The 25022-nt window shown below is 42.9% G+C and overlaps 1 protein-coding gene across 4 annotated transcripts in view; it reads right to left on the bottom strand.

The window, feature by feature from the left end:
* The window catches only part of THRAP3 (thyroid hormone receptor associated protein 3), a 71652-nt gene continuing 46630 nt past the window's right edge, over positions 1–25022 (bottom strand). For all 4 annotated transcript variants that reach the window (XM_068539513.1, XM_068539515.1, XM_068539516.1 and 1 more), the window contains 10 exons: positions 20568–20735; positions 15307–16212; positions 13054–13767; positions 11937–12109; positions 11088–11199; positions 9583–9667; positions 7269–7456; positions 3986–4181; positions 3372–3515; positions 1–1585 (listed from right to left, as the gene is read on the bottom strand). In XM_068539513.1, coding sequence (XP_068395614.1) covers positions 1364–1585; positions 3372–3515; positions 3986–4181; positions 7269–7456; positions 9583–9667; positions 11088–11199; positions 11937–12109; positions 13054–13767; positions 15307–16212; positions 20568–20704 — 2877 coding nt within the window. In that variant the 5' untranslated portion in view covers positions 20705–20735 and the 3' untranslated portion in view covers positions 1–1363. The remainder of the gene's footprint in view (positions 1586–3371; positions 3516–3985; positions 4182–7268; positions 7457–9582; positions 9668–11087; positions 11200–11936; positions 12110–13053; positions 13768–15306; positions 16213–20567; positions 20736–25022) is intronic.

The raw sequence follows: 25022 nt of genomic DNA, 5'->3' as shown, positions 1-25022 counted from the left end.
TTTACATCTGCCACTTTATTTTTTTATTTGCAGGAGGAGTTGAAACAAATTTTAAGGGTATTTTCATTTTTTTCTCCCTAAACATGAATCATTCAAGTAAAACCAACTTAACTATAGAAATGTAGCAAAGTAAGGGGAAAGTAGCATAACAACCCAAGAGGCAAAGGTTGGAGGGGGGGGGAAGAGGTGGGTGCAGTCCGCATATAACATATGCATAAATGCCATATGATTCACCTGCTCAGGACCGCCTCCCCAGAAGGCAAGCACAAGGACCCATTTTAAGAGGATGTTTTCCCCCCAAACATCTGAGAATGTTTCAACTTAAAGCTTAAGGTTATAAAAAGAAAAAGAAAAAAACAAAACAAAAAACCCCCACAAACCACCCAGCCATAACCACCTTCCTTAATCGATCATAGGAGTTTCTTTTCATTTTATAAAAAGATTAATAAAAAATATTGAAAAAATTATTTTCTCATCTTATATTTGTAAAGATAATAGAAGTCAGAAGTTTCTTAGAAAACAGACCAGAAACTGCCACATCCAGTTTCCACCCCTGTTGCTGAGAGGATCAGCAGGACTAGGAAGTTTGGGATACTGGAGCTGCTGGTGGAGAAGGGGAAGCCCAGCCCAGAAGAAATCAGAAAATATTGGGGGGGAGGGGAGGTGCGCACATGGGGTGTGGTTAGGAGCAACACCATGTGATACATGGCTGCGCAGAAAAGGGGAACACAAGGTGGTCAGAAAGGCCTTGAACTCCTCCTCGACATACAAAACCAACTTTTACAAAGATCCAAGCAGTTTGGTCCCAAACTGAGGTGAACACTTCAATGTTTATTCACATGCTTTGTTTTCTCTTTTTAAGAATCAAAGTTGCCCAAATTAAATCTTTCCGCTAATGTTACTATATATGCCTAAAAAAAAAAGGGGGGGGGGGCTTTTAAAATCAGGATAAAGGAGAAGAGATCGAAAATCATCAAATTAGTCCTCTTAGCTCCAAATGAAATGAAATGAAGAATAAAACTGTTGGTTTCTAATAGGGAACAAACCAAAATCCAAGTATCGCTCTGCCCTCCCTACCCCAGCCCCACCCCACACAGCAACAAATGAGAACCACACAGCTAAAGCCCAACGTGGTGTGTTCTGCTCAAGAGCTGGGCCTGACCCCAGGCCCCACAGCCGGCTGCCTCTGTCCAGCGGGACACAGCGCCAGGGATGCTTTCGGCTGCAGTAGGAGTTCTGCATGGCTGGTGGGGGGTAGGGGTGGGATTTTCAGAATCTTCTCGAGGCTCCTCTGTTTAGCTCCTCACCAGCCATCTTCCCAGCGCCTCTCTCCCTTGGGCAGGGGCTCCCATCAAGGTGGCCTCTACTCAGCTGTAGGCTGTAAATTGTCCTTCTCTTCTCGGTTCTCTGTCCCACTCTCGTCGTCTTCGATCTCCCCTTCCTCCCCACTGAACTTGTCGTGGGCCCATTTGGGGCTGGTGCTGGATTTCCGGAACATGAACCGGCCCCGACCCCGAGGAAAGGCTCCCCGGCCCCGGCCCCGGCTCACCCACTTCTCACTGCCTTCACCTTCACGGTCATCGTGCTGAAAGGAAAGAAGACTGCCATCAATGCCAGAGTGAACAAGAGCAGCCAGAACCCTCTCCTCTGAACCCACCCAAATGTGACTTTCTCAAATGAACCTATGCCCTGTCCCCCACTCTAAAAATGCTACTGATTCAGATCTAAGAGAATATTCAGTTGGGTTCCTTGAATTCTAAGGCAGTAGTTTAGGCATTATAATAATGATGATGATGATAAAATCTTCAAAGACCTTTTCCTGCATTATCTCATTTAATCCTCACATCTACCCTACCCTATCATTATCACCCTCCACTACACAAATGGGAAAACAGGCAGAGGAACTTTAAGTAACTCCATATTATTTAGAACACTGTCTCTCAAAGGGTGGGTTTGAGAAAGCAAATCACCCCTAAATGTGAAACTATGATCTGAGTTGTCAGGAAGCTAAGAGATGAAGCAACACAGAACACACACATAGTTGGGACTCTAGCTCTCCCCAACCCTCCCCCTCAGCCAAGAACAGGCCGTGAGACCAAGGGAAAATGATCTGCTCATGGTCTCAGACCAGTTATTGGCAAAGGCAGGACCAGAACCCAGCCTCCTGTCTTGTATCCCTCCCCTCTTTAGTTTTATGCAAGGAGGCAGTGTGGCAGAGTAGAAAAAACAAAACCTACAACTCAAACAATCCCTGGTCTGATGATCACATGAGAAGAGAAGAAGGGATCCAATGAAAAAGAACGACTGACAAAGCATTTTGAAAAGTCACTGTTACCTCATCAGCCCCATGGCTTCAAAGAGTCTAAACCCTCCACCCACACAAGTAGTGCCTTAGGCCCCTGAGGGGTTAGCTCAGCTAAAGGGCCAGCTGCTTATTCACTAGCCTAAATGTATCAGGCTGGCAATGCTCCTTCAGGGGACAGATGGGGTAGGGAAAGGGGCTTTGTGTGGCCTTTAATCCTTCCCTTAAGCAGTCCCACTCCAGTACCTATTCTGGGCCCAGGCAACATTTCCCTAGATACAGGTTCAAGGGTCCTCTAGGAGTCCCAAAGTAGCTACCAGCAGCCCTAGAAAAGTGAAGTTGGCTATGCACAGTGATTTACACAGCAACCTGTTTCCTAGCTTCCTGTTTCCATGCCAGTCCTCAGGGGTGATGAAGAGACTCAGCTGCAAGTTGACCTTGGTTACAACACTCAAGAGTCACGTCTGCTTGGATCTGAGCCTGCTGTTGAGCAAAGCCAAAAGAGCTCTCTCACTGGCCAGGTAATTCAGCTTAGAAGAGCCCTAACCTGAGAGGCAGAGAGGCTCAGATGGTGCCTGGTGCCTGACAATGACCAACAGCTTAGAAGAGAGAAGCCCCAGTAGCGTTTCATTTTGGAGGCAGGTCCCCTTCCTCAAAAAGAGATCCTGAGCTGTCTTTCCTGTCAATCTTGTGCTGGGGAGCAATAGGGTGGAACTGCAGCCTCAGGGGAAGGTTATGGTTCTATCCCTTGCATAAAGGCTGGAGGGAGGCTTAGGTTAGGGTGGGTGAGCAGTAAAACAATTTCACAGACTAAAAAGGCAAGAGCAACCTTTCCCGCTTACCCTGGAATCCATAAACGTCTTAGATCGCGCTCTCAAGGTCAGGACTACCTCTCTAGAGAAAACTCATCTTGCCAGCACTATGCCATCCCACAAGTACGCATGTACCCAGTGCAGCGCCTGCACACATATTTAATCACAGTTCTGGAAAGACCAATTAAGGCCTCGTTATCAGCTACTGTGTGTGCCAAAGGCCCCCTGGCCCTTCCTGGTTGTCCCCAGACACATACCAAGTAATACTTCTTGCTTTTGGGTGTGTACTCGGGGTCCCATTCCTCCTCCCGGTTTCTCTTCTGAAAATCGTTGTTGCTGCTGCTGCTGTTGTTACCAGAGTAGTTGCCTCTGCCCCAGCCTCTTCCTCTGGCTCGAAATTGCTGTGGCAATAAACGGGGGAAAGGAACAAAGGGGCCATGTAAGGAATGGAGAAAAACAATTCCTTGCCTTCTATTCAAACACTTTTCTGGCACAAAACAGACAACTGTCCTCCAGTCAATATGCTGGTCAACTGGTTTCTAGTCATTCCCTTTCCATTCATCTCAAGTCTACAGTCTAGACAGAGGACAAAACGGCATAAGGGCCTCCCTACATACAACAGGAGCCAAGACAAGTGAGGAAGTTCGGAAGAGAAGCCCTAAGAGACTTTCTGGCTAAGTGATTATGAACAGGAAACAAACAAACAAAAACACTAAAAATGGAAAGCCTGGGGATTGAGAGACCACAGATTCTAGGGTCTTTAGACTGAATTACTTGTATCAAGGGCAACAAACTAAGTATTCTGATAAGAACATAATTAGAATTGGCGGGAGTAAGGGCTTAGAGAAAGGGAGAGGGGGCAGGGTCTTACAAAGGTCCCTCGAGCTCTGCCTCCTCTGTCACTTGGACCCACGAAGTCTTTGGTCCCCAGTCTTGATTTGTCAAAGCCCGTGGTACTCTCCTCTCTCTCCTCGGTCTCTTCAGTGTACTCTTCCGCTTTGTAGGAGTGGGATGACTGGGAGGAAGAGGATGATGACCTGGACCGGTCTCGTGCTCTCCGGTGCTTCCTTTGAAAACAGAACAGGCAGGGAGATCAGTAAGCCTCTAGGGTACAGCCTTTGGCTGGGGGCTCATGGATAAGCAGCACAGGGCAATCAGGAGTGTGTCTGTGATGAAAACACTGAAGGCTAGTAACCTGAAAAACGAACTCACCCCCAACATACACACCCAGGGAACCTGGGGAGCTTCCTCCCAATTCTGTCAGTCATGCTGAGTGACACATCTATGTCCGAGCCTGTGATGAACATGGGACATACACAGAAGGAGGAACAAAAGATAGTCTGTGGCCTCTGGCAGCTCAGTCTAATACATGTGCACGAATCAGAAAGGCAGAAGGACCCTAACACTGTATTGAAAGTCACGGAGTATCTGGTACCAGGACAGGCTTTATATATTACCATCTGTTTCGGCTTTACATTAGTTTTATTTCTCATAAGAAGAACACTACCTGTCTTGGGACAGTGCTCTAAAGACTGAAAAAACAATGTGCTTAAAAACTCTACACTGGGGGCTTCCCTGGTGGCGCAGTGGTTGAGAATCTGCCTGCCAACGCAGGGGACACGGGTTCGAGCCCTGGTCTGGGAAGATCCCACATGCCGCGGAGCAACTAGGCCCGTGAGCCACAATTACTGAGCCTGCGCGTCTGGAGCCTGTGCTCCGCAACAAGAGAGGCCCGCACACCGCGATGAAGAGTGGCCCCCACTTGCCGCAACTAGGGAAAGCCCTCGCACAGAAACGAAGACCCAACACAGCCATAGATGGATGAATAAATAAATAAATAAACCCAAAAAGTTAAAAAAAAAAGAAAAGGAAACAATGTTTAAAAAAAAAAAAAAAAACTCTACACTGACACAGCAGGCATATAGTAAATGGCAATTATGATCATTCAGTATTATTTCCCTCATTTTATAGATAGGAAGTTCAGGTGACAGAGCTGAGTAGACCTGGATTCAAACCTGGCTCCGGCTAATTATACCACTACTCCACAAACCACCTCCCACTTTCCAGTGAGCTCAAACAGCTTTTATTATTAAGCATAGGATCTGTCAAACTCTTCCCAGAGTTATTTCCCATCCTTCCCTTCATCTGGAGGAAGTTACAGACTAGGGTAAATCAGACTAATATGATGAGTCACGGTCTGTGTACTAGAGGTCGGGGCCAGTCCTGCCATGTGGTGCTGGAGAAGGGCACCAACCACGACTAAGGTGGCAGAAAGGCTGGCTCCCAGGAGTAGAGGAGGACTTACAGGGAGAAGCCAGCCTGTGTCAGTATCCGATCACTGCCCTCCTCCACTATGGAAAGTACCTTGCAACCCCCCAGCCCACCCCCAAACATTCGAGAAGATCAAAGACTTACATGTTTGAATCCTACTAGCGCCTTCCAGCATTTACTCTTAAAAAGGGGGAAATCTAAGTTATTGTCATAGGATTCTTATAACTCAAATGTTTTCTGTTTTTTTTTTTTTAAACTTTATTTATTTATTTATTTATGGCTGTGTTGGGTCTTCGTTTCTGTGCAAGGGCTTTCTCTAGTTGCGGCGAGCGGGGGCCACTATTCATCGCGGTGCGCGGGCCTCTCACCGTCGCAGCCTCTCTTGTTGCGGAGCACAGGCTCCAGACGCGCAGGCTCAGCAGTTGTGGCTCACGGGCCTAGCCGCTCCGCGGCACGTGAGATCCTCCCAGACCAGGGCCCGAACCCGTGTCCCCTGCACCGGCAGGCAGACTCTCAACCACTGCGCCACCAGGGAAGCCCTAACTCAAATGTTTGACTCCTAGAAATCAGTGTCATTTCAAGAGGTTTTCAAACATAAGACTCCAGAAAGCCCCATATTTGAGTCCCAACACTGCCGTTTATTAGTTGTGTGATCTTGGGTGAGCCATTCTTCAGTCATATGAGAAAAAGTTCCTCTAAACTGAAGTGTGATATACAATGAAAAGTGACATAATTATCATTTTTCTTCTTTCCCCAGTCACAAAATACTACGGTTGCAAGAGACTTGGTCAAGGTTACACAACAAGTCAGAGGTAGAGGCATGTGTCCCAGGGAAAGAAATCAGGATCAGTCATCCACGTCCAACCCTGAAATGCTTGAGGGGTTCTTTCTGCTCCCTTTCCACCAGTGACAGTGTTGAAGACTACTATACCCCCACCTAGATTCCCTGTTGAGGATTATCAGATTTTTATCTGTGGGCAGCCCTGAAAGCTGCTAAGGCTCATAATGTGTAAGTAACTGAGTGGAAGGGTAGACAAAGTAGAACAGAAGATCTGAGTTTTGATGTCAGTTGTTACTGTATGATCTTGGACAAATCGTTCTGAGCTTACTTCTTTATCTTTCAAATGGGCAAAACAGGTAGCTACTAACTGTCCAACTTATCTCAAAGGATTGTTACCAGAAAATGGATATGAAAGTGCTTGCCAGCTAAAGTTCAAAAACACAGAAGTGGTGTAGGTTCTTACAGGAAGGTGTGGGGTTTCAATTGTGCTACCTTTAACGAGACATGATTGAAAAGTCATGGAACATTCAAAAATGTAAACAGAGACAAAACCTTGGCATAAATGCTGCCTTATGAAGTTCAACAATGCTTACCTTTGTTTAAAGAATATTTGTAACACCTCTCTTGGAAGTGTCTGTGAAACCAGTTTAAAAGGCATTTAAGATCAACAATCTTGTCCTATCTAGTTCCACCCTGTTTCTCTGACCAAACAGTATTATTACCTGACAACAACTTTGAGCCATTTCTAAAACATAACCTTCCCAAGAAGATTTGTGATGAGAAAGGGCATGTCAAAGAATGTGGCCAAAACAAATGCAAAAGGAATTCCCCTATGATTTTCCACACTGTCCCTAGAGCCAAATTAACTGCCCATCTCCCAGGAGGCCTCCTTTAGACAAGGATCATGCCTACTTTCATGCTAAAGTTCTATCTTCAATCTAGGGACCTTAATTGACAGTTAAAAAAAAGAAACTGTACAAGTGGTCATCGTTCCTAACCCCAAGTTCTCTGACTTGGAGGGTCTGCCATATAGCCTAATGGTGGGCAGACAAAGAAATCCACTCAGGAGTCTGAATGAGGTGACAGACAGGGGCTTACGTACTTCTGCTTCTTTGATCCTTTATGAGTTTTCTCTGTTTTCTCAGCTGATCTTTCCCTCGAGTGGCTTGAGTCTCGGGAATCCACTGATTCTCTTGATTTACCTCGTTTAAGATCTCTCTCTTTATGTTTTTTACGACGTTCAATATCAAGGCGGAGATCAACAGGATCATCTTTGTACTTTCCCTCAGCCTGCCAAAAGAGAAATCAAAATTAAGGTTTTGGGGATTCAGGGCTACCAACTCAACCACCCCACAAACTGTGGCTTCTACTCCAATGGAGTGGTGCAAAGGAAGCACTGGGAATGTGAGGCACCTCGCCCAAGCTCGGGAGGGATACAGGATGTTCCACAGAAGTCGCTTCATGAGGATCCCTACAGAGCCCAAACCAGTTCTCTAAAATAATGATGACGACCTTCTGCATATGCTACACACACACGTACACGCACCTCACTTTGCTGTTTCCCTCTGTGGCCCAGTAAAGACTCTGGCTAGCCGACAAGTTGAGAAGGCCAAAATCAACTCTGGAAGGTGTTAGTTAGGCTGGCTCAGGCTTAGTCACCACCAAGAATGGAAATGCTGTTATCTTCCCCTACCTACACTGTGGCAGCTGCCCTGGGCCTATCCTCTACTTGGAATTCTCTCTCAGTACTGAGTCCAATGACAGACAATGGGAGACTCAAGCAGCCTTCCAAAATGTTTAGTTGTATTAAATTTCTCTAGAAAAGGCATATCAAAAACCATAATGAATTCATAATGTGGCAATACCAAGTCAAAGTTTATTTAAAAAAAAGGAAGGGAGGGAGGAAGGAAAGAAGAAAAGAGAAAAAGAAAACCTTTTTTGCTAACTTTCTAGGAAGTGTAACCTATCAGGGTATGTATGTTGCAGATACAGCATGAGCCCAGCAACAACAGCAGCCTTCTACCCCAAACTATCATGCCAAGGGCTTTCGACAGCTCTTTAGAATCTCAGTGAGCAGAGGTGCAATGTGGTTTCAGGCACATTATACACTAAGATTTGTCTCATGGAAGTAAAACCTCCCTAGGGACTTCCCTGGAGGTCTAGTGGTTAAGACTCCATGCTTTCACTGCTGAGGGCCCAGGTTCAATCCCTGGGTCCAGGAACTAAGATCCCACAAGCTACACAGTGCAGCCAAAAAAAAAACCGCAACAAAAAACTCCCTAAAAAGAGGAAGTGATGAGTAGTTCACTTAGCATTAACATTTTACTTATACAAACAACTAAGCTTTTTGTTGAAATAATTTAATTAACAGGAGTGGTAGGTAGTAAGTTGGTTTATTTTATCACATGGTTTTCTTTTGACAGAGGGAATGGGGCCTCTGTACCCTCCAAAGACAAAAAGAGAAGAAAAACGCAGCTGCAGCTCCCTTAGGCAGTGCCCACAGCACCTCTAATGAGTAGGCTATGTGGGGCAGAGAGGACGGAATCTCTTCTGATGTTTCAAAACCTTGCATTTCACATGGTTAGTGCCAAGCCGGTGGGTACTTGGAGAAAAAGAAAAGGGGGATGGGAGAGAAGAGAGATTGTGCAAGAGTGCCTCTCATTACATTCAACCAACAAGACAAATTTACTTGGAAAACTTGAAAATTACTATTTTTAGAAAAGGTTTCAGCAGCATCGGAAGAGCCATCTCTAATTTTAAGTTACAACTCTATATGGGAATGGTGGTCAAGAAATACTAAGATTTTTAAGAACCCAAATCTAGTACCTCATAGTAAAAGACTGCACACAAGCTTTTTAACCTCTTAATAACAGTGTTTACGTGCACATCATTACAAATGTAGCTGGGCTATCAAAGCAATGTTTAGCTTTAAAGTAACAGTAATCGACAGATGATAGATATGGTACAATGTTAGAAAAAAATCTGGACTAGCTGCTTAAAACAGTCTACTAAGTTAAGATATGAATATTTCACTCTTCTCTGACATGCATGTCTTTTTGAAATCATGGTTGGAAATAGTGCATGTATATAGTTGATTTGATAATACTTACAAGCAGAAAAATATCACAAAAAGTTTCTTCTCTCATCATGGGCACTTGTTCCAAAACTCCTCTCTTTTTTTTCTCAAGCTCACCTCAATAGACTTTGGGGTCATTTACCATATTCTAACCACTTCACAAAGGTTGTTGATACATTTAATAAAAATTAACCCTTTGTAGTTCATTTTTAGAATTATGCCCATCCTTAAAAGAAAAACACAAACTTAAGTAGAGAGTAATTTAAACAAACACATTTCTGTCAAGTTCATGCCCAACGCACTCATTTTGTTGGAATTACTGATCAAAGCAACAGTTCACCTTGTAGCCAGGTTCCCGGGGACTTTTCATTTCGTCATGAGCCAAACCATGTTTTCTGAATGTACTGGGGGAAATGTCTATCCTCCTAAAATTGAAAACACAAAAATTGTTTAACATTCCATAGTGTGAATATAGCACCTCAGTTCGTAAGTAGAGTGGTGCAAATCATAGGCATTCCTTTTTATTACACTTATGTTGTTTGCTTATATACTTACACTCTCCCCCATAGATGTGCATGCGCGTGTGTGCATGCACAACACATACACACACACACACACACACACACTCTCTCTCTCCCAACTTTCCAAACTCAAACAGAAAAAACATCTTATTCCACCCAGCACCATTACAGCCAGGAAAACAGACTCACCTACAGCCGTGCCTATAATTTCAAATTCACATCAAGATTATCTATGCCCTGCTAACTTCAAAAAGCAGTTTTCATCTTGGGAATTAAAATGTAATGGCCCTTGGGACTTCCCTGGTGGCGCAGTGGATAAGAATCCACCTGCCAACGCAGGGGACACGGGTTCGATCCCTGGTCCGGGAAGATGCCACGAAGCAACTAAGCCCATGCGCCACAACTACCGAGCCTGCGCTCTAGAGCCCATGAGCCACAACTACTGAAGCCTGCGTGCTTAGAGCCCATGAGCCACAACTACTGAAGCCCGCATGCTTAGAGCCCGTGCTCCACAACAAGAGAAACCACTGCAAGGAGAAGCCTGCGCACTGAAGTGAAGAGTAGCCCCCGCTCGCCACAAGTAGAGAAAGCCCGCGCACAGCAATGAAGACCCAACGCAGCCAAAAAAATAAAATTTAATCTTTAAAAAAAATACAATAAAAATAAATACAATAAAATAAAATATAATGGCCCATTATTCACCAATAGGATGAGGTCTAAGTGAGAAACAACTGCCTGGCATGACATAAATCCCAAAAGACCCTAAATCCAAGACTGTTGTGCAAACATCGTCCTCCTACCTACTGCAAAGGTTCAAGAGCTGACTATTAAATAATTAAAGACCAACTTTGTTTCTAGACAAAGTCCCTATTTGCTGAATGAATAGACTCCCACAACCGAATGTTTAAACCTCTGGGCTTTTAAAACACTTTGACATAATCCTATAAGCTCTCCCACCTCCAGCCCCACCTGCTGCAAATTCTTCCAAAGGAAGGACTAATATATGAAATACATGGGTTGCTTAAAGAAACAACATCTACTCTATGTAAAGAAAGCTCACAGTGATCTTGGGTTACTGTCTGCCAGCTCCCAATACAAGGGTTCATTTATACCAAAAGGGCTGTTTTCCTCAGGCCCAAAGTGAGAAACTTATAGTCATCAAAGCATACCCTTTCCACTACAAACCACCACTATCCTAGAGTCTGGAGGGCGTTACCTTAAATTCTGCTGATAATGCAACTAACAAGTTGCAAAAACAAGCCGAGTTTATTATCTGATGAGCAGACTTTTATGATCGCCTCTAGTGTAAGGCTGAGGTCCTCACCTGTGAATCTCTGGGCTTTTCTTGTTTTTAGCTGCCTCCTGCTCGCTTCCTCTCTTTAGGTATTTAGTAAAGCGTTCATGCAATGTCATTCCCGAGGACCCAAAGTGATGCTCTGTGGGGAGTCAAAGAAAAACATATCAGGCTATCAAAGGCACACCCAACATTCAACTCGTGTGCTTGGACCTGCAACCACAGAGATGTGACTAAAGTAGTCAAGTCCATATAAAAAACATATTAGAAAGAAGAAGGAAAAATGGCTGGTTCAGACAAAATCCAATGTCTGATTTCCACTGTAGGACACGGATACAAAGAGAGAAGCTAGAGCTTACTATCCTTTGATTCAGAGCACCAGCTCCTGCTTGAGTTCCAATTTCAGATGGAACCTGTAACTGGCCCAAACCCAGCTTCTACATCACATTCCCCAGCCTGTCCACCTCCATTTGCCCAGGAGATGGCAAAATAATGTGGGGAAGATATCCATATCCCAAGATCTACAAGAAGCCTCCAGAGGACTCTACCTACTAGACAGGAAAAGACAGAGGGGCTGGGAAAGCCAACTTTCATACCTCCTTTTCAAGCAATTTAAACCTTCACATGAAGGATTTTACCTATTCTCATGATCACAGGTTACCACTAGCATTTCATAATGTTCAGCTCTGTAATTAAAAAATGGAAACTTCTCCCTGGAAGAAATTTCCTTCAAGCTAGCCCCTAGCTTCAAAGGCCCCTATCAATGAGATAAAGATCCCTGATAGACTCCCCCTCATGCCCCCACTCATCCTTCTGCTTGTTAGAGAGGAAGCTAAGCACATGGAAAGGGAGCCTGAGCAGGCTGGGGTCTGGACTCACCTTTAACATGGTGAACGATGGTCACTATATGCTGGGCAAACAGTTCTGAAGGGCTCCGCTGAGACTGAGCTGACTGTATGTGCTGGAAAATGGATCGAAATTCCTGTTCCTTTTTGTTGCTATGAACTAGATCCCGACAAAGCTTTCGTTCCTGAGCCAGTAAGCCACTGGGTCTGAAAAAGAAACACAGGGAGGCCCAATGTAACAAGATACACAGAAAGTCAGAACATTTAAATCCTAAAAATGAAAAGCGCGCTTTAAAAGAGTTAAATTTATCTGTAAAGTTCCTTTTTTAATTCCTACCAAAGTAAAAAGTAACCTCAATGCACCATAACTATGGAAAAAGGCATCCAAGATCTCTCTCTTCCCTTTTCCCCATTGGAATCTAATAGGAACAAATGGGTAGGATGAAGCATTAAACCTCAGTGATTCTGTTCTGGGGGTCTCTGCTGGTTTTAACAGATGACAAACAGGAAGGTGTTTTAAAAGACCAACTAGTTTGGCCATCCAGGGCCACTCAGTGAAGCAACACAATGCAGCAAGAGTGGGATGTGGCTAGAATGCTGTTCAGGAGACTTCCAATTGGCTTTGCAGTTTTTACACCAGGTAAAAAGCAGCCTGGGCCTCATCACTCTTTCCTGAAGTTCTCCCGCCCCCAGCCCCAACTTTAAAACTGTTACATTATTTCATGAAGGCCTGCAATAATAGATACCGTGCCTTAGCTAAGAATGGAAAAATGGATCCTGCATGGCTCCACAGGCAAAAGACATCTCAAGCATATTAAGGAAGGCAACAGGACGAGGGTGGAATGGGGCCGGCAGTGGGGCTTACAATGTGATGAATAGAGTGCAAGAGAGAAGCAGAGGGGACCCAGCATCAAAAAAGCCAGTCACTATAGCCTAAAAAGACGCCTCACCACTGCTATGATACTGCCCCCAACATATAACTGCTCAGTGATGCACACTTCTCCACTGAAAACAGAGAGACACGAGGGTATCCACACTGAAAATAAGACAGCGGGGAAATACATGAGGGGGCCTGTCCTCGTTCCAGAATGACCTCAGGGAGAGAGGTTAGGCTACTAAAGCCCTGAGGGTCAAGCTGGACTGCAGCTCACCTTGCAAGGTCCTCATCAAAAGAGTCCATCCGGACATTGACCTGGGCCTCTCGGGTAATGGAAAAGGAAGACTTCCCCGTGGAAAAGTCTCCTTTGGCTCCTAGCTTCTCTCGGCTCTCAGAGGTCTTTCTCGGGGGAGGTGATGAGCTTTTCTCCTGGACTGCTTTGTAAGCAGTCACTCGGAAATTTTTTTCAGGCACAAATCCCCTGTGCCCACTTTCGGTTCTCTTGGGTCCTCCCCGATCCTCCTTTTTGGATCTCTCTGAGAAAGACTCCTCCTCCAACTCCTCCGTTTTTCTTTGCTTTTCCTTCCCTGGAGGTGCGTACATCAGGCCCTCCCATTTGCCTGACTTTTCCTCATCCTGGTTTTTGTTTGCACCTGCTACAACTTTCGACATGAATTTGGGTTCATCATCAAACTCAGATTCCTTCCTTCCTTTAGCCTTGTCTTTATCTTGATCATCCATCTCCTCCTTGTGGAAGTCAGCCATCTTCTTCTCAAAGTCATCTCGGAGCTTATACCTTTTAGGAGACTGGCTACCCCGAAAAGGCTTCTCAGTATCAGTTTTGGGAGCAAATGGATCAGATTTCATTTTTGTATCACCCAAGCCCGCATCAGAGAAGCTCCCTTTCTCTTTCATTTTCTCTTTATCAGTATTTGTTTGTTTCTGTTCCTTATCCTTTCCATTCTCTGTCTTCTGCTCATCTAGATACCTAGTTATGAAAACACAAGGGAGACACACAAGAGGCTTCTTAAGCAACTTGATCTAAAATAAACTAGCACCATGTGCGAACGGTCTTAGGTTTTTGCTTCTCTAACAAGCATGTCTTGTGGATTCCAGTGTTACGAAAGGAGTCTTGGTTACTTTCTATTAATTTCTAAAAAACTGCTCTTCACAGATCTATGAACTTGGCATTTAAGAGAAAACTATATGGTCTACGGAGTTGTGTATTACAAAAACAAAAAGAAAATAGCAAAGGCAATTTTTAGGATACTGAAAAACAAAAACCTACTTACCTGTAAGTGGTCTAGGAAAAAAAAAATTTAAGGTCTTATCCAACCTTCACTCAGTCACTTAAAATCTGCTTTCAGCAAAGTTAACATAGAATGTTCAACCTTGGACTGTTCTGCTTTTATACAACTCACATTTGGAAATACAAGTCTCAAAAGAGACTTCAAATTTGCTTCAAGTCACCTAGAAGACCTAAGTATGAAATATACTGCAAACACAAATAAAAACAGAATACATGTTAATTGGGGGAGGGGGCAAAAATCATCCTACTCATTCTTATGGAAAAGCAGAGCTCATGCCCAAGTGTTCTAATGAGATTCACAGTCCTGGCAAGGAACAAAACTTGTATTTCAAAGCAGACTTACTGAAAGCTGCAAAGTACAGATTCTGAACGTCTCATTTGTACCATGAATGGAAAAAGTCTGATCATGTTACAGTTGCATTAATATGGCAAAAAAGAACCAAAGGACAGCAGGGCAGCAAAGAATATACTAATAAAAGGAAAAGGTGGGGGCAGGAGGGGAACCACCTGCTCTGTAAGGCCCTCTTAACAACCTGGTCCCAATACAAATTCCCTGTTATGTCTCTGCCACCCCCATCCATCCAACCACATAAAAAAAGATTCCAGTTCCAACTCACCGTGTCCCCCAGGGTAGAAAGACAGAGACACTGTTATGTCCTCTCCTAACACACAGCCTGGTTGGCTTCTACTGGGACATACACCCACTTTGTGATTTTAAAACAAGGTCTTCCTGGACTAAGCCTTGGACTTTCCCATTCTGCCCAGTCTCCTCAACTGGAGGGTGTGAGGGCGGGAGGGTGCAGCTCTTCACCATGATGGACTGACGCAGATCGATCACAGGAGATGGTGGGTCCTAGAGGGTCTAACAGCTCCAACAGCCATTCATTTTGGTAAAGACCACATTTTTTGATGGCTGATCCACACATCTCTACTGTTCTCTAGCTTATACTGGCAGAATCCAAGGCAAACTTTAAATGTGAAAACATCACTGCAGAGTAGTCTAAAGAAACTTTATGCTGCAATACAAATTCAGGAAGGCAGGAAAACTAGAGTTAAGCTAATAAAGGTTTCCTTGGGTGATGCTTTAAAGTTTGCTACATGAAACGCTGAGGAAATGGGATGACCTTACTACCATTAATCAGCGCTCTACAGATCACATTACAACTAAGCTGCCACCTGGGGAGATAAAAACAAGCAGCCGGGAAACAAGACACTTGCCTCTTCGTATAGGCTGCTCCGCCTGGAGCAGCAGCCTCCTCTTTCTGAGATGAGCCATACGTGGAGCCAGTGGCCGGTGGACTCTTACCCATGGGGCTCTTTTTGGATGGACTCAAGGACCCCGAGCCATGGTCAAACTGACCTTGGTGTGTCCCAGCCTGGTACCCAGCACCACTCTGCAGAGTTGAGCCCATCTGGGATGTGCTGGAAAGCGGAGGGCTAGGTTTGGGCACAGGGCTAGGACGAGGTGACCGTCTCCTCACCACCACAGACTGGAGGGGGCTTTTGAGAGCCGGGCTTCGCTCCCGAGGACTCAGCTCAGACACGGCTGAGGCCCGTGATGCAGAACCAGCACGGTATGTGGTGGCATCTGGCCACGGCTTTGAGCTCTCAGACGCTTTTGTGTCTTGAGAGGTGCCTCCAGAGAACGGCTGCTCCTTGGCCTCATCTCCCTGGTTATCCCCGGCAGCCTGAGACGGCCGGCTATCCTTGGAAGAAGACTTTTTCTCCTTTGCAGACTTGCGCTTAGAAGATTCAACTCGGCTGTGGTTGGAGGAAGAACGAGAGGATGAGGAACGCCTTGACCTGTCAGAGGAAGACTTATCGGAGTTTCTAGAATGGCTCCTGGACCTTGGTGAAGGGGACCTTCTCTTTGGGGACCGGGATCGGGAACGGCCCCGACGAGGACTGTATGCTTGCCGGTAATTCTGCCAATTTGAGCGGTAGTTTCCATAGCCTCCTCGGTTGTACTGGCCCCATGGATAAAAGCCTCTGTTGCGCCCACGGAAATAATAGGGCCTTCTATAGCCTCTGTTGTGACCTCGGAAATCCCGGTTCTGATATACTCTTGGGTGATTTCTCTCTCTGTTATGAGCTGGAGAATATGATCTGGAACGAGACCTAGAACTGAAAGAGGGGCAGGGGAGGGAAGAAATGTTTGAATTTTTGACACAAGCATTTTTACTCAAGAAAAACCTGCCAACAAAGAGGTAAATCCCTCTTCTTATGTATCATAATTAATTAATTTCAGTTGTTTTCAAACGAAAGGTACAAACTTAAATATTTAATTCTACTCTTATAGCCACATTAAGTACAAAAATAAAGAATCACTTTAACAAATGAGACAGTGAGATGCTTCATTAATACTGTAGCACATTCTAAATGGAGATGTACTTCTACAGTGACTGAGAGAATATAAAAATGTTCTTAATGTAGTAAACTAGACAAACACCATTTTAACATAGTATACTAATTACTTAGAGTTTCACAGGCACAGAGGATTTTACAGGTAGGTCCCTGGGTCACTGGAAGTGATCCCTGCATGCTGTGGTACCCAGACAGGTAACTATTCAGATCCTCTGGCCCCACACTGCTTACTCCCCATCCTTTCCACCTCTCTTTGTCTGTGCAGGGCTAATTTCTCAGCTTCCACTGAGACTTGGGGTTGTAAAAAAAAAAAGTTACAACAGGTCTAAACCAAAGAATACTTAAATAGGGACTTAGAGAACTCATCTGTTCAAAGCTTAAAAGAATTTTAACTGAAATCAGATCAGCAAAGCATATAAATATTGTTGCTTTTTTTTAAACTGGGAATCTGGAAATGGTCTCATTATCTAGAAGGTCAAGTTTCTGTGGCTGAACTACAAGGTCTTACCCAGGTGCCACAAGAGGGCACCATCTGACCATAAGACACCGAAACACACAAGAGGGTAGCAAAGAGGAACTACAAAAACAGCCCCACACTTGCACATCTTTAAGGTCAACCTAAAGCCTAGTGTTGTGTTCTTCTTAACAATACAGAACTCTAATTTAGCAAAGGTACATTTCCAGACCCGTGGGGATTCAACAGTAACCTAACTCTGTAAAAATTACATGTTCACAAATGCCAGGTTTGTCAATGATAGGGAGCTTTGTTGCCATCAAAAAGCCAAAAACTGTATTTGTTGGTGTAGAAAATCCAGTGGGGTTCTTTGATACCACTTGTCGTGTCAACTATGATACAGAGCATTAATTAGTCACTACTGCTAAGTAGTTAACTAGAAATACGTAAAATTACTAGAAAACTCCAAAAATATTTTCTTTACATATAGAATAAAAACCCTTCAGTTCATAAGCAGGGCTTCTCATATCAGACCTAACTGGAAACAGATGCAAACGTGACAGGTTTTAACAACTAAACAGAATGTTATTTTTAGAAAGAAACTTACACTTAGAAGATAAAGTGGGATTGGTTTCCCACTACTTACTACCCACCATGCTTAGGTTCTGTATCTACCCCAAGAACAACAGGAACTAGTGAAGATGCAGCATACTGATGGCTGTTAATGGTTGCTATTTAAGTACAATTTAAAAAAACAAACTTACCTTTCACACTTTTCATTCAAAAATAGTAACAATATAAGAAAGAAGGGAGAGGCAGATGCAGCTATGAAACTGAATATGACCCAATTTAATGGCTGTACTTGAGGGAGGTGATGCACCACCAGCACTAAGGAGGGTTTAATTCATGTTCCCATCCTCAGAGGCTACTGCTGCTTCTGTCACCAATTACTAGTGAGGGCCCTGCGGCATACTGCATCCAAAACCCGCAGTCACTGCACAGATGCAGGAATATGAGTCTCTGCAGATTGCAAATTTATTTATGAGAAGTCACTTAAAAGGATACAACAGTCTGAGAAATACAAGGAAACAACCAATTTTCTCCAATTCTGTAGAACTCAGCAGTTAAGTTAATTTAAAGGCATGGTTTCTCAAACTCTCTGGACAGTATACTTTCCTTGTAGGAGAGGGAAAACAAAAGAAAAAAATCATGAAACAGATAAGCCAGAATTAAAAACTGAACATCCAGTGGCAAATTTATCTGTTTCTAAAAAACAGAGAAGTCAGACTAGAATCAAATATAAAAACATGTTTTCTAGTGGAGATATTCCTCCAAAATAATCTTCCAGGTATTAGGACAGCACATGGAGTGTCTCTAGACCTACCCCAGCACATATTGCCTGCGTAAGATATCTTTCCCTCATTTGCCAAGTTGATGACCATGCCAAATGATCTGTAGAATAAGGAGAAGCAATCTGTCCAGACAGATCCGCCCAGAACTCCAGCTATCACAAATACTTCAGAGCTGGTTAACACTTTTCAATTTGGGTTATGTCAGTTCAATTTTCTCTCTGTTTTGGTTGTACAGCCTCTTCTTTTTGAACCAATTATTTAGTTTCCATTTACTAGATTAAGTTTTAAAGAACCAAATTAGCTGAAACTGAGATTTAAGCAAACCAGATCAAAAGACTCTGGGCGCAAGGTAGGAGTTTACTAAGAGTCTCTGCTCGGTCCTATGGCCTTGATAGCAACTTCCTGAGGTAGATGTATTTAGTGGACTTTCCCTCATTTTTGGGGGGTGGGGGTGGGGTTTGAGAAGATAAAACAGAATTTTACTTACATACAGACTCTGACACAATTGGGCAACAGAGAGACTTTATCTAGCACAGGCCTCAAACAAAGTTTGGTATAAAAATGTGTGCCCAAGAAACATGGGAGGGAAAAATAAAGTTAGGATTGGTTACCCTCAAGGTGTAATGTTATCTTAAAAAAGAAAAAAAAAACATGGGGTGTTTCTTTTGAGTGAGAGACTCAAAGTTTATAACTTCCTGTTCTACACTATATGGAAGTCATTAACATTTATGCACACCTATTTTTTGTTCAATCTCTGCTCTGAAATTAATTTTCAGACAGGCTTCTCACAGATTCCATTTAAGAATTAACTTATTCTTGGGCTTCCCTGGTGGCACAGTGGTTAAGAATCCACCTGCCAATGCAGGGGGCGTGGGTTCAAGCCCTGGCCCGGGAAGATCCCACATGCCGTGGAGCAACTAAGCCCGTGCGCCACAACTACTGAGCCTGCGCTCTAGAGCCGGCGAGCCACAACTACCGAGCCCACATGCCACAACTACTGAAGCCCGCACGCCTAGAGCCTGTGCTGCGCAACAAGAGAAGCCACCGCAATGAGAAGCCCGTGCACCGCAACGAAGAGTAGCCCCTGCTCGCTGCAACTAGAGAAAGCCCGCACACAGCAACGAAGACCCAACACAGCCAAAAATAATAAATAAATAAAAATAAATAAATGTATTTTAAAAAAAGCATTAACTTATTCTTGTTGGGGGGGTGGGGGTGGGGGGGGGGAAGCCTACCAACCATTTGTTTATAGACTCTTTTAGAAGTAGGACTATGGAAACCATCAAGAATAAAGATTAATAACAACTATTCCTGAGTTCATTTTAAACTGCATAATTCATTTAAGAGAAGGGCTCTAGATACTCATCTAAAATAATCAGCAGGGGCGCCAAGTGGTAAAACTGAGAAATTGTCTCCTTGCCTACTGCAGTTCTGACAAAAAGAATGAAATTGTACAAAGATCCCCTTTTGGTATTTAAACATTTAGATACATCAATATTTCTCTAATACACATACAGAAACTTATATTTACTAACAGGTTCTTATCTACTCACAAAAGAAAGTTTTAAAGAATGAAAAACCGAACTCATAACACAACAAAAGAGGAAAGATGCCGGAAGTTTGGCATTATATTCCAAGACATAGCTGAAACAGGAAATAATCCAACTAAAGGTGTAGAAACTGACTAAATTAAAGAATACTGGCAATAAATTCAAAAGAATTATTTGCACATTTACTAAGGCAAAGTGATGTCTACAATAGTGATTTTTAGGCAGTTGCACGGTGTGTTTTACTAAATAGATGCAGCTTGTTAGTAGTTGGCATATCAGGTATATATATACAAAGGACTCCTGATTAAGTTTTCTAAGGTTTAATTATTTTAGTGAGTTAAGGTTTCTTTTCCTTGCAATGTTGATCATACTATTAATCCTCTTAGCTATCCTTTCTTTGCTGATGATGCAAATAAACCTTGGTCCAAGCCTCCAAAAATACTTCAGTGAAAAATAATCAGGTGTAGAGATTTGAAGCAAGTAGCTTAAATAAAAATAAAGTGCTCTTTCTTCCACAGTGGATGAAAAACAGTATGTGCTGGCAGGAAAGAAAAGGAATTAAGCCAACAGCATGGCAATCAAAGTTGATTTGGATTTGTAACATTTGAAGAGACCTGGAATATCTTACAGCCCAACACGCCACCTCAAGCCAACCCCGCACCTCCATTTGACACTCACAGAAAGGGTCTAACAAAAGATCTTCAGAGACCTATACTGACCGATCAATGATTACCTCATTATACAATCACACCCCCTTACCTCAGCCTGCGTTTCCTTGAACGAGAGACAGACCGACTTCTGGACCGAGACTTCGAAAACGAACGAGAACGAGATCTTGATGCAGATCTTGATCGAGAAGAGCGAGATCCAGACTTAGATTTGTTTGTTTTTGACATCTCTAAAGAGAGGGTCGCTTTTCAATTACACCTAATGTAAGAAAATAGAATCAAACAAATGAGTGAGCCCCTTTGCAAATGAGTGAGTCCCTTGAACTTCTATGGACACTTAGAAACAAACAAAAAAGATGAAATGACTGTTAAAACCAAACAAAACAAAACACTCTTTGCCCTTTTACCAAGGGGCATTTCTAAGCAGTACAATTCCGAACATACCAACCCACAGCAGCAAATGGAAAACCTGACCTGTAACTCTAACTGGGGGACACCATGAAACACAGACAAAAATGAGGAGAGCTAACGATAACCTGGGGCACACAGTCTTTTCTCAATAAGCAGACAGGTTTTGCAAACTAAGTTAACTGTTAATAAAAGTACTGAGATGACCTGAGACAGGCTTCCCAGTCCTCACAGAAGAAACTCTATGCAATGACATATTGGTTATAGAGTATGTGGCACATCTTACCATTTCCCTACTTCCTGGACCCTGAATCCATGAGGCATATCCTTAATATTTACTTCAAAGGAAAAGGTTTAAAGTGTGAGAGATTCTGTAATCTCCTTTACACTTACAATTATGTAGTACACCTATAATTATAATCATACATCTGCTCATTACATCTATAGTTATATCTTTCCATTTTGTATTTTTCTAACTTTTATCTTCTTTTTTATCAGTATTACCAAGTACCTATGCATATTATTTATCTTATCAAAGAATTAAAATCTGTTTATTTGTGCTCAAAAAAAAAAGTGTGACAGAATATTCTCAAATATTGTAATACCACAACAGGATGTACTACATCCTGTAAAATACAGGATTTTTTTTTTTTGGCTGCGTTGGGTCTTTGTTGCTGCGCACTGGCTTTCTCTAGTTGTGGCGAGCAGGGGCTACTCTTTGTTGCAGTGCGCGGGCTTCTCATTGCGGTGGCTTCTCTTGTTGCGGAGCACGGGCTCTAGGCGCACGTGCTTCAGTAGTTGTGGCTCGCGGGCTCTAGAGCGCAGGCTCAGAAGTTGTGGCGCACAGGCTTAGCTGCTCTGCGGCATGTGGGATCTTCCTGGACCAGGGCTCGAACCCACGTCCCCTGCAATTGGCAGGCAGATTCTTAACCACTGCGCCACCAGAGAAGTCCCAAAATACAGGATATTAATCCATAAACATAGGACTAAAGTAATTTATAAGGAGAAGAACCTCTACTTTCTTCTAGCCCATCACTAGCTTCAAGAGTCAACCTTCTTTCAGGGTCATTTTCCCATGAAAAAAACAAAATTGTTTTTTCCTTTTTTTTCAAAGATCAGAAAGCTAGTTAATACCCAAACCAGACCAGAACTCCAGGACTTACCCTATCACACCTCGTTGCCTCACTGCTTAACAAAAGATTCTTTTATGTAATGTTGCGCCTGGCTCGTGAAGGGAAAACAATAACCAATGAACATTTCACCCTCCCCTACCTCTCAGATTTTCTTGTTATTCAGATCCCAACTCAAAAGCTATCTCCCCAGAGGTTTGCCCTGGCCACCCAATCAAAAGCAGCCACCCATTCTCTAAGGTCTAGTCCAGTACCTTGTTTTCTTCTTAGGAGCACTCAATCCAGTACTTGAAACTTGTTTACTTTGTACTTGTTTACTTTGTTTTTCCTCCTCTACCCAAGTAGGATGTAAGCTCCCACCAGCAGAAATCTCATTTTTCTTATTTACTGCTGTATCCTCAATGCCCAGAACAGCAAACACTTAAACAGTATTTTTATTAACTTATCCTCAAGGAGGATATTATTACATCCCTTTTTACAGATGTGGATACTGAGACATAAAGAAGGTAACTAACTTGCCCAAGGGCACTCAGCTTTAAGTGGCAGGGCTAGGATTTGAACCAGGTGACCTGGCTCTAAACCAGTGCTCTTAACTACCATTATACAGCCTCGCCAGAGCAGTGTCTGGCACACAGAAGGCATGCTGAGACTTGTGGGATGAATAAATGAATGCAAGTCTCCACTCCTACTGAGTTTAGGATCTGGTAAAAAGGGCAAGACAGAGACAAACTGAAAGGTGGTATCTGTTTATAATTACTATATTCAAGTTTTAGATTTGAATTTTAAGAACTTTTAGAAAGGCAAAGAAGTCCGAGAAGCTGCTTTGGCTCCAGCTCATAAGGGAAATAACCATAATCTCAGAGACATAAATTTAGAAGAAGAATGAGAAATTGCTAGGAAGCCAGAGACAAACAGTGATGAGTAAGAGATTGCTAAATGAGGATACCAAAGACCTACAGTCTAGATCCTGCCAAAAGGATCAAACTGTTACATGCTTTAGCAAGGTCAAAGATGTTTCAGTTTGGAACCAATTTTTGGAAGTAGTGTCATTATACAAAGCCAGGGTAGAGGAATAAGTTATTTGGAGATATGAGGTGGAGGTGTAAATAAGCAATTTATAGAAACTGAATATTGAAAATACATTGTTTTTCTGGTTGGCCTTCAGCATATTTGGGGATTCTCTAGGTTCATTCTTGCTAAATGGCTTTTTTCTGTTACAAGTCTAGGGGTATCTTTGCCTAGCAACTTCTCTGTCCAGTCTTCAATTTAGCTTAGGCTAGAAATAAATACCCTTTTAGATCAGTTACACAATGGGTGGACAATATCAGACTTTAAAAGAAAAGGGGAGGGAATTCCCTGGTGGTCCAGTGGTTCGGAGTCCTCACTTTCACTCCGGGGGGCACAAGTTCAATCTCTGGTCGGGAAACTAAGATCCTGAAAGCCTGTGCTGCCCGGCGGGAAAAAGGGAAAAAAGAAAAAGAAAAAGAAAAAGAAAAAAGGAGAAGGGAGAACAAGTCAGTAGAAAAGGAAATACTCATTTCAACTTCAAGTCACTGGAAAATTAAGAACCTAATTTTCATGAAGAGGAAGAAAAAGTTGTCATCTAAATACAGATAGAGAGACTTCCCTGGTGGTCCAGTGGCTAAGACTCTGCGCTCCCAATGCAGGAGGCCTGGGTTCAATCCCTGGTCAGGGAACTAGATCCCACATGCATGCCGCAACTAAGAGTTCGCATGCCACAACTAAGGAGTCTGCAAGCCACAACTAAGGAGCACATGTGCCACAACTAAGGAGCACACGTGCCACAACCAAGGAGCCCACTGGTAGCAACTAAGACCCGACACAACCAAATGAACAAATAGAAAGAAGGCAAAGTATTTTTTAAAAATACAGATAGAGCCAAATTTAACACTTCTACCTATATTAAATTTACTAGAATTGACAAATGTACTCAAGAGTCACAATACTGTGACACCACCCTCACTCCTAGAACTTCTTTAATGTGAACTGAAACTAATTTTAAAACATCACTATTCCCTGAGAGTTAAGAGGAATAACTTTGGATGATACAAAACCAGAGCTGGAAATAAATCAATGAATATCTTAACTCATTCAAGAGAACTCTAGAGAGTGGACAAACAATGGTAAATTAAAGTAGACTTGGTCTTTGCCTCCATGGAGCTTATAATCCAGAGTTACAGATAGATAATAACCAAGTGAGCAAGCAAAAATATAATTTCAAATTCTGGTAAGTACTAGGAAGAAGGCAAAGAGCGCATAATGTTGGCAAATTTATGAAGTGTGGTAGTGAGTTATTTAGATAGGATGGTCCAGAGGTGGCATTTAAGCTGTCACCTGAAGACTATGAAAGAGCAAGTCACACAAAAAAGGAAAAGGTCCAAAAAACCGAGAAGTCTCTTCTCCTGATATACATAAATAGATTTCATGTATATAAACATTTTATACAAACATTTTAGTGTAAGGTAGGGACAACCATAACTAAAGCTATCTGATTAAATTACCAAAATTCATTCAAAACAACTGTCAGTTCTACTTTGAAGACCTTTAAAACTTCATTGTGTTTACACATAGCTTTTCCCATTTCTAACATTTCTTCCATGTCCATGCTCTAAAAATAGTATGGAAAATACGACAGACAAATATCACCTTGAAAATCAACTTAGCACGTTTTACATGTTACAAGTATTGGGTTGGCCAAAGAGTTCGTTTCGGTTTTTCTTTCAGAAGTTTGGTTTCTGTTCAAATTAAAATTTCCCCCAAAGGAAGTTTTGTTCCTTCAGCAATGACTACTCTTCCTGGACATGCTGTTTCATTCAGAATAAAATAGCCATGTTCCTACACTAGCAATATAAAAGAATCCACCTATTGAACAAGTAGTACTCAGCATGTTAGCAGGCAGAAATATAGGATCCAGTTCCTAAACTCCTAGTTAAGGGCTGGTAAGATCCAAATACCCTCAACTTTCCAACATCCTTCAGATGGCATGG

Source organism: Eschrichtius robustus, chromosome 3 (assembly GCF_028021215.1).
Source record: "Eschrichtius robustus isolate mEscRob2 chromosome 3, mEscRob2.pri, whole genome shotgun sequence".
NCBI lineage: Eukaryota > Metazoa > Chordata > Mammalia > Artiodactyla > Eschrichtiidae > Eschrichtius > Eschrichtius robustus.
The sequence above is the reverse complement of the archived record's forward strand: the minus strand, read 5'-3'. Positions and strand labels throughout refer to the sequence as shown.